Below are 13145 nucleotides of genomic sequence, written 5' to 3'. Positions count from 1 at the left end.
AAAAGTTTAAAATGACTCTTTACAAAAAGGCAAAAGACTATAGCAGAAAAATTCTGAAATATGTAGTGTGAGCAACAGCAGAACCAAACCACCAGTTCATCTGTTTTCTGAACTGGACAATCAGATTAAGTAGTCACATAACATGTAAAGAAAAATCTGTTTCTTTGAGTTTGCTGTTTGACTGATGCTATGTATTATTTTTTGTAACTTTCTTCTAAAGAAACCCTGAATGTATTAATGAAAAAATACCTTGAAGCCTTGAAACTGTGGGGTTTTTTTTTATTATTATTATTACTTCAAACTTATCTGAATATCTAATTTTCTAGATTCTAACTCCTGTGAAAAGTCAATAAATAATAATTCTTTTAAAAATATCAATATATTGTGATTCCATTTATTGAGGCACCTAACAATAACTCACGGCTCCCATTTTATTGCTTATAACAAAAATTTCAATTAGCAGGAAGCTGTCCATCAATTTTATGATACATTTTCTCAGGTAAGAATTGTATTTTAATAGTGAGCTTGCATTTTTATCTCTGGGGAAAAAAACAAACAAACAGTTACCTAATAAATAGCTTACATGGATGCTGGGGACAGGTCTTGATTCAGACCAAGGCATTTTTCTTTGGTCTTGCCTATCTTTGGTGACACATTTGGTAAGACTTAAGCTAGGATTGTCTTTTATTGTTTACTGTGATGAAGTCTTAAATTAAAACATTCACAGCATCAGACAGAAGTTGACAAAATCACAAGCTTATTGAAGTACTCAGCAGGTAGGTCTAGGAGTAGTCCCAATTCCTGTAGTGAATGGGTGATGATGAGAGGTAAAGCACATACTGTGGAACTGTGGACAGTAATACTTGCATAAAATGCACAGGTCTTGCATAGCCTGCAGAATTTCTGGCTAGCTCTATCTGGATCTAATCTTCCCATCTCTCAGGTGGTTTCACTGGACCTTTATACAGGGGAATACCATCTCAGAGGACCCTGACTAAAACCATGATTCATTTTTATTCTTACCCTATGCATTGTTTGGATATTCAATGAAAATAGATTCCTTATCTGGCCAAGGCAGTTAAGAGGCCAGAAGACAGAGCAACAGCCAGTCATGACATTTTTTTTTATGCTGAGCAGCAATGAACGTGAACCCATTGTGGCTTTACTGGGAGCAATTCCTAACACTTATCATACTGTAACGAGCTAAAATGTTCAGCATTATAATTTAACTTCTCCTTCTAATCAAATGTCTCTGGCATACTGAATAGGAAGTAAAAAGTAACACAATAGAGTGCAAATTTTATCACTATTAATTCTACCCTTTGGTTGGTTTCATATCCAATGATGAAAAATAAATCACCTTGTTGAGGAGGAATGAGTATGAAAAAAGAAAAAAGGAAACCGGAATCCTAGTGTGGCTTTTGACCTGTGTAGCAAGTTAATTATACACTTGAGAAAACATCTAGCATTGTCATGTTACACTGCATGCATTTCTGTGTGCACAAGGCTGAATATAAATATGTGTGTATATTAGTATGCATATATGCTGTATGCAACAGTGCACTACCTTGTGCTCGGTACTTCCTGAATTTGTTCTTAAAGTCATTGGTTTTAAAGGATGTAAATGAAGATGGAGCATGGCCCAGTGGATTTTTAACATCTAGACAGTTACTCATGGTAAAAATAATTACTTAATTAAATGCTCTGGTGGACAGTGATTAAGGAAGGAAGGAAGTGGTAGATAGGTAATGAAAAGTGTATCAGTACAAAAAGTATCAGAAACTTAGAGAACATGATAAGATATCTTTAGTGGGATAAAATAGGCACTGCAGACTTCTGCATTAAATGGTCTTACTTAGCCTTCTGTTTCATACACTATTTTCCATGAAAGCTTTTCTGTCAGTGATGCAGTTTTCCATTGCACAAAACTAAACTGCCAAATCAATGGAACCCTCAGATGAACTAGAAGTCACTTTTACATTGCAGTCAGCTCTATCTGAGCAGTCAGAACTTAAATATTCACGAAATGACAATCACCTCCTTAATATACAGAGAAAATAGAGGATCTGCAGGGAAAGTGAGGGTAGAAGTCCACTACACCATCCTGCATCTTCTGTTCTGCTGTCTGCAGACCTTTCTGGGCAGAGATACAGACCCCTACAGCCAGCTGTTCCTCCATTAACACTTCCAGGCTATTAACGTATTGACATAACATGGTCCTCCTGCACAAGATGGATCCATAGAATTGGAACTGTCTCATATCTACAGAGACTGAAGAGCTGTGGCTGGGCTTTCAAACCTAGCTGAAATTCTTTCAGCTGTAATTCTCTGTAGAAATATGAAGTGAAACTATGAGATCTGTATAGTGCAGAGAAGAAAAAAATTATTTGAGGGCTTAGACCAGAATTTTCCATCTCTATATAAATATTTAGATACCTAGAGTGACTAGGCTTTTTATAAGCATTACTGAGCAGCAAACTAAAAATCACTGAATTGTTTAAAAATAGCCACAACATTCTATTTAGGCTATTGAATTTCAAAGTTATTAATTTTCTAAATATATTGGGATAAATAAATTGTGAGGTATTTGTATTGAGATAGACTCTGCAAAAGTGCGTGTTGAAGACGGTATATAGCTTTGGGATAAGTGGTTTTGTTCAGCTGTGGGAAACAGACTTACAGGCTGCTATTACGGCAGGATGTTTTCAAATCTGATAATTTAATTCAGAGGTATGGCAGATCAAAAGGAATCTGTAAAGAAAAGAGATGTAACAAGAAAGGAACAGATACAGACAGGAGTTTTTTGCTGTACATGACATTCTATATTAGAGTGGCAGAAGTCTCTGTCAATAAGATCAAAAGAAGGGAACAGAGATGAAAACTTTCCTTTTACTGTTAATTATTATAAATCAGGTAGGATTGTACTTGAACACTATTGACATGATGTTAAGAAGCAGTTACACTTTCCCATTTATCCAAGGAGAAGAGCATTGGAGCATTTGAAATTAGAAGTAAATAGTTTCTAGATGATTTTAACATTCTTTTTCTGTTCACTATTAACACTAAATGCCTATATCACCTAACTTTGTGACATGCTCCCATTTTTTTCTTAAAGGTAAGCATGAATAATCTAAGTTAAAATATTTTAAGGTAAAATACAGGGGTTTTAGCAGACCGTGGTTATTGTAGGAGAGCTTGGCTATTCAAGAGTTGTACTTTTTTCTGTGCCTGACATTTTTGAGATGGACTTTGATTTTTCTGCACAGAGTGAAATACTGAGGCACTCTGGGGTCATTTAAGAGCCCAGGAAATCTCCCCACTCACTGAGGAAGCTAATTTATAGTTAATTCCTTAGGAGATAATTCAATTCTTCTTGAATAAATTATATGCTTGTTTCACTTGCAGGTGTTTCTCATGTTCTGTTCTATAGTGCTGTTTAGTGCTGCTGAATGCAGTTAGTAGGTGCTGTGATGATCCCATATGGAGCTGAATTTCAGTAGGTATGGGTTATCTGCTGGGGTTCCAGATCATTCAAGGGATTTGGAAGTCTTGGCTGGGATTCGGCTGGCAGAGTGTATGTGTACACGTGTGTGTGTGTGTAGGTATCCAGGAGTGAGCTTGGTGTCTAAGCTCCCTTCTGGATTAGTGAAACTCCAGTCAATAGTTAACGGAGCTTGGAGAGCTGCTTGGCCACTCAAAGCTGTTGTCTATTTCCAGATGTAATAAGTAATTCTTCTGAGTTTGTTGACTACATCACTTTGATCTGCTTTGACTATGGTGGCAAATTAGACATCCAGATTGCAGGTAGGCACCCAAATAGACACATAAAACCTGAAGTATCAATCTGAGCCAAATCCCACCTACAGTGAGATATTGCTGATATTTTCACTTCTTAACAATTTGTTTCTTGCACTCTGCTGTGGAACTTGCTTGTGTGGAATTACAAAATGCTTGCACCTGGGCAGGCCTAGCAAATTCAATGCTAGCGTGAATAAATCCAATAGAGATTTTTAAAAACAATCTCATAAAAAGTTGGATTCTGTGCTATAACTTGCATGCTTTTATAGCCTCAAATTAGTGTCTTGCCTGATGCCATTGTGTCTTCCCTTTTTACGTGGTGCTGAGAGACCATGTTACCACCTATGATTTGCATTTCCTGATAGTTTTAGATAAAACAGCTTTTCCTCGAATATGAAAGAGGAATTCAAATGCAGCAATAATATTTTCTATGAGATGAGTATAACTGTTTCTATATCACTGGAGATGAAATTTCTCCCTCTCAGATTACAGGTTATCACGGGATGAGTTGCCTCGGGAGGAGTTTGCAGCACTGGCTACTTTAGTTGAGGTGCTGTCTCTTAAGGCAGTTAAAGCAGGACAGGTCATGCCATAAGCTCCTGCCTCTTCTCAGTTGCAAATGTGGTGCTGGCACCTTGCAATCGCTTTGGGTGCTGCTGCAAAAGTATCTCAGCTCCCCAAAGCAGGAGAGAAGCTGTCATGTTGTGCCACTGGCAGTGTTTGTGTCCCTTCCTGGCTGTGGGGTCTAAGCTCCAACCATACTCCTGTTGATCCATTTAGAAACTTAAGGGTATGAAGAAGAATTTTTTTTTTCCCCAATATTTTATAGGACCAAACAGAATAAAAATAAAATCGATTATGGATTTTGTGTTTCATGATATTTTATTTCTTATAGGAAAACTAGAAGCAGAAATGTTTGGGAAGGAAAGAGCTAAAAAAGCCTTGGGAGGAAAATTGATGCTGCCTTAGATAACTAGAGGTCACTAGATGACTAAAATGTTATTTCATGTTCAGAAAACAGCAAACTTTAACTAAAGTCTTTCCTCGTTCAGCCACAAAATAAGCAGAGCAAATAGAAATTAAAACACTATGAACAAAATTATAAAAGAGGAATCAAATATTAATCAATATAAATTGGAAGTAAGAAGTATGGAAAATTTATAGGGAAAGCCGGAAACAGGAAATGAAAAATCTATGGTTGGCAAAGGACACTAAAAACGTTTTAGTGTATTAATAGCAAAATTTCTAATCATATAAACCACTAGATGGAGATAGTAAGATTGTTACGAGTTATTTGAAAGTACCATGAGTGGTAAAAAAATATTTTTATCCTGTATTTTGAAAAATGCTTGATGCCATCTCCATGTAATGAGGGTACTAAGGTGCCTTCCAAAAGGCCTGGAGGAAAGAAAGGAAGAAGTAAAGCAGCAGCTTCTTGGACTAAAGACTGTTTAAAACCAATAGTCCAGGACACTTTTCACGCAAGAGTCCTAAATGGTCTGTTGAAGAAGTCTCCAGTTCTTTGATGCACTTGTAGAAGGAAAAAGAAAAAAGCACCCAACAACTTTTTGGCTACAAAAAACTTCTTCTGGGTACAAAAACCCCACTCAAGAACCCACCACCCCTCAAAAAAACCCCCCAAAAAACCCCCAAACAAACATTCCCACCTTAAAATATAGGCTGTTACCTGTACAGTAATTGCTTTATCATTAAAAAAAAAAAAAAAAACAAAAAAAAAAAAGGTGATCTCTAATTAATTATGGAATAAACTTCTATTTTGTGTTAATCAAACAGAGTCAAAGCAGGCAGGAATAAGTAGATGATTTCACTATATACTATCTAGTTTTTTACTTGAGACTTAAAAGTTGGTTGATATAAATTACTATAGAAATAATAGAAGAATATATTTTTGGCCAATCGATGGTGTAATCAGAAATGCAGAATGCATCCATTCATAAATGAACAGATACATCCGTAAATCAGAGTACAACAATTAAAAAAATCCTGAGTGTGAAATCTGTGGAAAATTTTTTAGTACCACATCTGGATTTCTAAATTGAAATTTTAAAATTATGGGAATACAATACCTGGATGTGGTGATGAGCCTAGAAGATTTTAGGGAGTGTTAGAAAGATGGACAGAAAAAGCGACGCATTAATTCCCTGTACACCTCACAAGAGTGAATGGTCTGCTTGTCTGCCTGTGATATGCTCAAACCCCATGTTAGAGAAATTGTACTGAAAGCAGTACAGAAATAAAAGGGAAAGAGGGAGAAAGGAAGGATTATGCATGTTGGACATTGTGTTGTCATCAATTCTGGTTTTCATTTTTGAGTGAAAAATTACATTTTGTGTGTGGGTGTGTTTGAAAATAAATTTGACGTGTGTTCAGACAAGCTTCTTGGTCTTGCTGTTTGCTTTTAAGACCATATTTCTATTTAAAATTGTTATAAATATGCGTAGTTGAAGAAGCTTCTGCACGAGTGGTGTATTCATTCACATTTGTTAACTGAAATCTTGTTCCATCCTTAGGAGCAGAAGATGACAGGAGTGGGCATTTAGTGAAAAAATTAGCAGCAACAATGCCTAAAATGTGGGTTTGGTTTTATGTTTGCTACATTCTGCTTTTTTGTTTCATAACTGTCCATGCCTATGGGAAGGAAATTCAGAAGAATGTGACCTTTCAGTTGCTACATGTTATCTGTGTTCAAACTACAAAATACCACCAGTACTAGCTTTAAGCTTAGAAAAAAGCTACTACTGAGGAAAAAAAGCATATTGTTCTATTTATATTTCTTAAGCTGTGTATGTAGAAAATCCCAGTTGCTTAAAAAGAGCAGTGCTGTAAGTACTGTTACTGAACTGATAAAGTCTGCTTGGCAAAGCTTTGTAAAGGCTCTCAGAATCAAAAGAGCCTGTTTACCTCTTGAAAACGCTTTTATAGGAGGTTCTGGTTAGCCATTTCCAATAGAGAAAGGAGCAGTTGATCAGATAGCAGCTAAACTAATGAAAAGCATCATGGAAGTGACAGGAAGATTAATTAAGTTCCTCCAGTTGTATTCACGTGTTGCGGTACAGAGTTCCTTCGGGTACTGCTGCAGTTAAATGGTATTCATGGTGACAAATATTGCACATTTCCAGAAGTGACACTTCTGAGTCAAGGGTAAAAAACACATTTGGTAGTTTTAGCCTGTTAAGAATGTTCAAAACCAAAGATGAGCCTCTGTGGTTGTTTAAAATATACAAATGTAACTTGCTCCTTCCCTTCTTATCCTTTAGTGTAACTTCAGGAGATCAGTAATGAATCACAAAATCTGCATTATTGTGTAGTATGTTTTAAACTGCTCCAGATGGCTTCAAAATAAAAACAAACCAAACTTCTAGCTGATGTATTTAGTATATTTGATTTGAGGCACATAAATATGTGTGCTTGGAAATATTTTCAATTACTTTTGGAGGCTTACAAAACTGTGGCTTGTTTGCTACTCTTTCTCTCTGCACTGTGGTCATTAATAGGAAAGAAATAACTTTAATATATAAATTTCCAAATTATGTGGAAATTCTAGACCCATTTTACTTGCAAAAATCTTTTAGTTTTTGAGTGCATTTGATGAATTAATAGACCAAGTGTGGTTTGGATTGTTTCTCCCATTTTATTTTCAGAAATGAATGTTTCCACAATAAGTTTTTGTTCTTAATAGAGGTCTCTGTACAGTAGACAAAATTTATTTTAGGAAAATCTGGAAGCCTCTGAGATGTATGAGATCTTTTGGCCTACTACACATGACGCATAGACTTAAAATGTTGTGTCACTAGTGTATTTTTTTACTATTTTTACACTTCTGCCAGCAAAGAGTTCCTTGATCTGCTTATGCATTTGCAAGAGATGATCTGTGGTCAGCCTCACTAACTGACATTCATCAAAGCCAATTGGTAAGAGTTTGGGTATAAATCTAATATTAGTTGCCTCCTGGGAGAGTTCAAGACTGGAAGAGAGTTTTCCAGGAATCCTAGGGAATTAACTGGGTGCATTAATATTAAATATTAATTAGTCTCTGCAATAGACTTGCCTGTGAGTGGCTTTAATACTTACTATGGAGGCATTGTGTAAATCAGTGGATAGATAAAAATCAGTAGAAAGCACAGAATAGAGGAGCTAGTTCATGAAGTGGCCCTCTGGCTCTAGACCAAGTCAGGTGTGGGTAATAACCTGCAGCTTTCCCAGGTCTGGAAAAATGTAGGGTATGTGCTGTACTTCTGGGCCATGTGTGCTACTGCTTTTGTTTATTCCAAGGAGGTGATATCTTGTGGTTTGCATTTTGAAAACCTGCCCTTTGTGACAAATTTTTTACCAAGGTGAGAAATGGAAGAAGAACTCAAGGTGGAGTTGCTACTACGAAAAAAAGAAACAGGTTGTTGGGAAGAGGATTTCAGGGAGTACAAGTTGCTTCTACTTTTAGAAATAAGGATGAGGGCTTGCTGGTTTAGCAGAAGATAATTTTTTTCTTGTTATGTTTATGCTATTGTTAAATCACAAGGGTGTGGGGGTTTTGTTTTTATAAGTGAAAGTGTGCATGAAAATATGATAATTTTGCAGTTGACTGGTATCTGTAGCAAAGTTAAATGCTGGTTAGCCTGTGCTGGCTTGTTGATGGTTGGGAGTTTGCAGCATGAGCTGACATCATGGACTAATTTGCTCATTCATTCTGCATGATCCTGCATGCCCAAGCTGGGCCCACTCAAATCTCCAGGCACACAAGTGTTTGCTGCTCCTGACTGCACTTCCCTACAGCTGTTTTCAGCAGAATCCTCAATGCTTGCATTAAAACACCAGCCATTTGGGATTGCAACTATTAAACTACACCTTGCTTCCACTGACGGTGACAGCTTGGAACTCTACTTCTTTTTGCAGCTTAATAGTGTTGTATGTGTGTGAGTGAAAACAGAGTTTGTCATGGGCTATGTGAATTTTGGCTGTGAAAATTTTCCAGTGATTTTCCATCCTACCTTGCATTTCTGAAGTTGAAATGAAAAGAAATTAAAGTTCATGTTTTATTTTCTTTGGTTACTTTAATTGTATACTTACTCTCAGAACACAAATAAGACACAATGAGGAGGAAGGTTGTCCTTCATGTTTTACATCCTAGAGGGCAAAACAAAAATGAATGTAACATTCAGAACAAAGTAGTGGAGAACATGTCGGTGAGAACACGTGGCACTTTGGTCCTGAGGGTCTGACTTGCCATCAGACACCACCAAACTGGTGCAGGTACTGTGATACAACAGCCATTTCAAGAAGAGGTGTTTAAGGCAGCATGGTCCTTGCCTGAGCACTAACAGCACTTCTACATAGACATGAGCCTTCCATACTCATGGAATGAATCAGGAGGCATATTGGCTTGGTGGAGCATTGAGACCAGAGTTAGCCTACATCTTGCGGAGTTTGACTCCTGGAAGAATAACCCCAAGCCCTTTTTTCTGATAGGTAAATGCAGCTTAACAGGCAAATGCTGTGCCTGGGTGCAGACTGTCTTAAAGGACATCACGCAGTGCCTTCGCAAAAGCACTTCAGAACTGGAAAAGGAGCTGAAGGATTTCACAGAGAATTGATTCTCTGAGCTTTTACCCTCCGTGAAGGGAGAGGAGGGAATGCTTACTCTGCAGAAGGTTCCTGATAGTAGCATATACCTACTGCTCAGAGAACATTAGAGTGTTTCAGCTGAGATATTTTAAACCAGTCATTGAGGATGGTATTTTCCCATATAGCGAGGTGTCCTTTCCTGTGTTGTAGAACCAAATGAGCACTGTAATGAAGAAATAAAGGAAAGGAATGTGCTGTGAATACCTTCTGTTACTTGCTGTCCTCACTGTGTAGTTGAAACATTGGCCATGATTTCTAGACAGCTTCTAGTTTTCTCCAGGGATTTTTAGACATTTCTTCACTGTGATTTAAGATTTGCTCAGCTTGCATTGTTGGTCAGTTTGACCCACACAAGAAGTTTTGATCTTCCTCCCTTGTGCACTGTGGCCCCGAAGTGCACTCCTGCACTGTGTGCTTTTCAGTTGTGAAGCAAAGCTTATTTTGCAGTTAATGTGTACTATGGACCTCTCATTTCAGGGCTTGCGTCTTCCTAGGGACAGCTGAAATAAGAAAGGGCACTGAGAAAAGCTAGGCATCAGAAATGAACAGCTGTGGGACTGCTGGTGAGGGACAGAACTGAAACTGGTGCCCCAGTTCCCCATCAGTGTTTAATCTCAGTAGCATTCATACAGGTAGCATGAAACCTCGTGAGGGCAATGCTGCAGAGGACTTGCTGAGAGATGCACAGCAGCGCTGCACACCAGGGCTCCTACCTCTGCTGAGTGTTCCTTGGCTGCTGTGCTGCTGTGACAATTTTGCCCAAGGTGATTGGACCTCATGAAATAGTACTTATTGTATGGTGGTTTTACAAATAAGAAGTGGAGCTTTAAAAGAATTATACCTGTCATCCTCTTTCCTGTAGAATGAAAGCATTCATCGCATTAGATACTGTTATAATGAAATAAACGCTTCAGCATGCTGTCCATTATTTTTTACTGTTATTTAGTATAAGTGTATTATCACTGATACATGCCAGACTGACAGCAGGAAACCAAAGTCCTCTATTGATTCAGAGAAGAGACATATGTGCATAAATGCAGACCGCATTGTCTTTATCTCACTGCCGCCCTGGTGTGTTGTCAGATCCATCCTGAGGCACTGCCATGTACATGGTGGAAATTATTTTGGTGTTTCTTTGGTCTTTCTTCCTCTGATGCTGCTACTAGTTTGTATAGCAGCAGGAATTGTGTGGATACCTATTTACAACAAACTTAGGTGCATTCCATTTGCCACAGAACAATAAAATACCTAACAGCTACTAATGACTTACCAACCTGGACTAGAAAGCAACTAGAGGCCTGGAGGGTGAAAGGTTGTAAACTCCATTACAGATCCTTGTTGTTGTATATCTCCTGTCCTCACGCTTTTTTATTCAGGTGAAAAAATTGTGGTTTAAAAAAATCAGTTCAGCTGTATTGGAATTGAACTACCTACTTGCCAGTTGCTTTTTAAAAATAGAAACAGGCTTGTCTTTATCCAACATTTGGATTGAAATTGTTTATTGAAGTGGAACTATTGATTAAAAAAGAAAGAAAAAAAAGTCTTAGGGGTACATGATTTTGCAAAGTGCCAGGCATCTTTATCTTCTATTCAAACTGGGGTACTGAGGCACTCAAAGCTTCTCCTGGAGCCTACCCTTCAAAGAAAAATGCACTAACAATATTCGCTTTGTCTTTCCCATCTATTATGTAATTGAGCACGTTATGTCACTAAATGCGTTTACTGCCAAAAAAAAAAAAAAAAAAAAGCCTGTACAATTTTAGAAGGGCTTAATTATTTTGTTTTTGTCCAAACCAGAGTTAGGTTAACCAGGATATAAGAGCATGTCGTTGCGAGCCCGTTAAAGAAAAGATCTGTTTGTAGTACTCTTAGTCCTGATGTCACAGGCACAGCAAGGACATCAGAAGGAGGAGTCAGATTACAGTAAGAATGGGCAGTGCAGCATGCAGCCGGAGTAAACGCTAAATCAGACAGGGATTGTATCAGGGATAAGACTGCCTGCAAAGCGCTCATCCTGAGGAGGCACACTGCTCTCTCACGCTTCTCGTGCTGGGAAATTTCCACATAATGTAGAATGAAAAAGCTCTGTTTTACATGTCAACCCTGTGCAGGAGCTAATGCTGAATACACAGCGGTGGGATCCTGACTGCATGATTAATGAGAAACATAATGTATTTTGGTAAGTGTTAACCGTGATGTAATTCTCCTTCTGCTCACATTATCAATAGGAGTGATTATTATAGATTTTGGATTCAAGAACATTTCGTGCTGGCACGCACCTAAAACTGACAACTGGGGAATCCTGCCGGCTGTGCAGTTTGAAAGGATTCCATTGTCTGGGAAATTTTCTGTTTGAGTGGGCTACTGCGTAGTTCTAGCGGTTTGAAAAACAAGCTAGATAAGATGAACTCGTGCTAGGTTTGTTTTAAATGAACTTGTGTTTCATCTGCCGAGAGGGGATGAGAAATGCTTGTGAGGCATGGGAAGTTTCAGACGAACTTAATGTAATGGACGAGCTGCTATTGCACTGTCAGTGCTGGGGAGGCACAGCAGACCTCAGTATTTCATTCAGCTTTTAGTTTGAAGAATTCAAAGGTACAAAGGTGAAGCAATGTTTTATTTGCAGTGCTGTGATTGTCGAGCACTCTGCATTGTGCACATCACCGGTGTGGAGTTGGCTCCTAACATGCCACAAAATGCACATTATTTTAAGCCTTTAGGGGTCTTGGAGCTGTTAAATATTTGTGCAGAGTTTAGTTTTGTTGCTTGATGAAAATCTTCCTTTGGCTTACAGCTGAGCTGGCTGCATACCCTAAAAACATGCTGGAGTGTAGAGCTATGTCTAAGCAATGTAGTGCTGCAGTACTGGGCTGGGATGTACGATTGCAATATCATGCTGCAAGTTAGAGCAAAGAGAAATGAAATAGAGAATTTGGTGGTGTGATGGAAAAATGCTGTTCTTGACTGCTTGAAACCTCATCTAGTCTCACTGTTAATTTATAGCAGCATAATACTTAGAATGAACAGAGAGCAGGGAGTCGAAGGATTTCTGGGACATTCAGCTGCTTTCTCAGTTGCATTAAATATTGAATCAGGAGTTCACTTCAAGCTTTAAGGAAAGAACTTTTGTAATATCCTCAGCTCTGTCAAAAAAGTACTATGTCTTGTGCCGTACTATCTTCCACATTATATTCTTTTCATAAAATTAAAAGATTTTGTATGTGTGTGTGTGTGTGATTTTTCTTTAACAGTGAAATACATCAATTATGAAAGCTGATAGATTTAGATGTAAACTCTCCTAGCAGAAAAAAAATATACAAATTGGTCAAGTTGTCAGAACTGTTCAGTGTTGCTTTCAAAAATAAATTTTCAATGTTTTAGCTTTACTACATTTTCAAAGGAATGAGGGAGGATAGGCAAGCATTATAGTTTTAGGTTTGAGTGTTTTGGATTAAGTCTCTTCATTAAAAAAGCCAGGTTTATTTGCTATTCATTTCTTTCCGGTATTTTTCTACCTTTGACAGCATTGCAAGCGCAAGATGGACTGTTGTTTCTGTTTGTTGTTCTTTTTCTTTTTTTTTTTTTTTTTTTTTTTCAAATCAATGTTTCTTATGTGAGATTAGAAGTTGCGGTTTCCTGAAGTTATAGAGTTAGTGTACTAGGCACGTTTATGTTAGCTACATGGTATTTAATTTTTAATTTTTTTT

At 37.7% G+C, this 13145-nt stretch overlaps 1 protein-coding gene across 4 annotated transcripts in view; it reads left to right on the top strand.

The window, feature by feature from the left end:
* Positions 1-13145, top strand: part of ZNF385D (zinc finger protein 385D) — a 436474-nt gene that overhangs the window by 247766 nt on the left and 175563 nt on the right. The window contains exon 1 of one of the 4 annotated variants that reach the window (XM_033053728.2): positions 11274-11617. The exons of the other annotated variants lie outside the window; for them this stretch is intronic. Coding sequence (XP_032909619.1) covers positions 11596-11617 — 22 coding nt within the window. The 5' untranslated portion in view covers positions 11274-11595. Of the gene's footprint in view, positions 1-11273; positions 11618-13145 lie in introns of those variants that run through there. 4 annotated transcript variants of the gene reach the window in all.

Source organism: Catharus ustulatus, chromosome 1, assembly GCF_009819885.2.
Source record: "Catharus ustulatus isolate bCatUst1 chromosome 1, bCatUst1.pri.v2, whole genome shotgun sequence".
In the NCBI taxonomy this organism is placed as follows: Eukaryota; Metazoa; Chordata; class Aves; order Passeriformes; family Turdidae; genus Catharus; species Catharus ustulatus.
The sequence above is the reverse complement of the archived record's forward strand: the minus strand, read 5'-3'. Positions and strand labels throughout refer to the sequence as shown.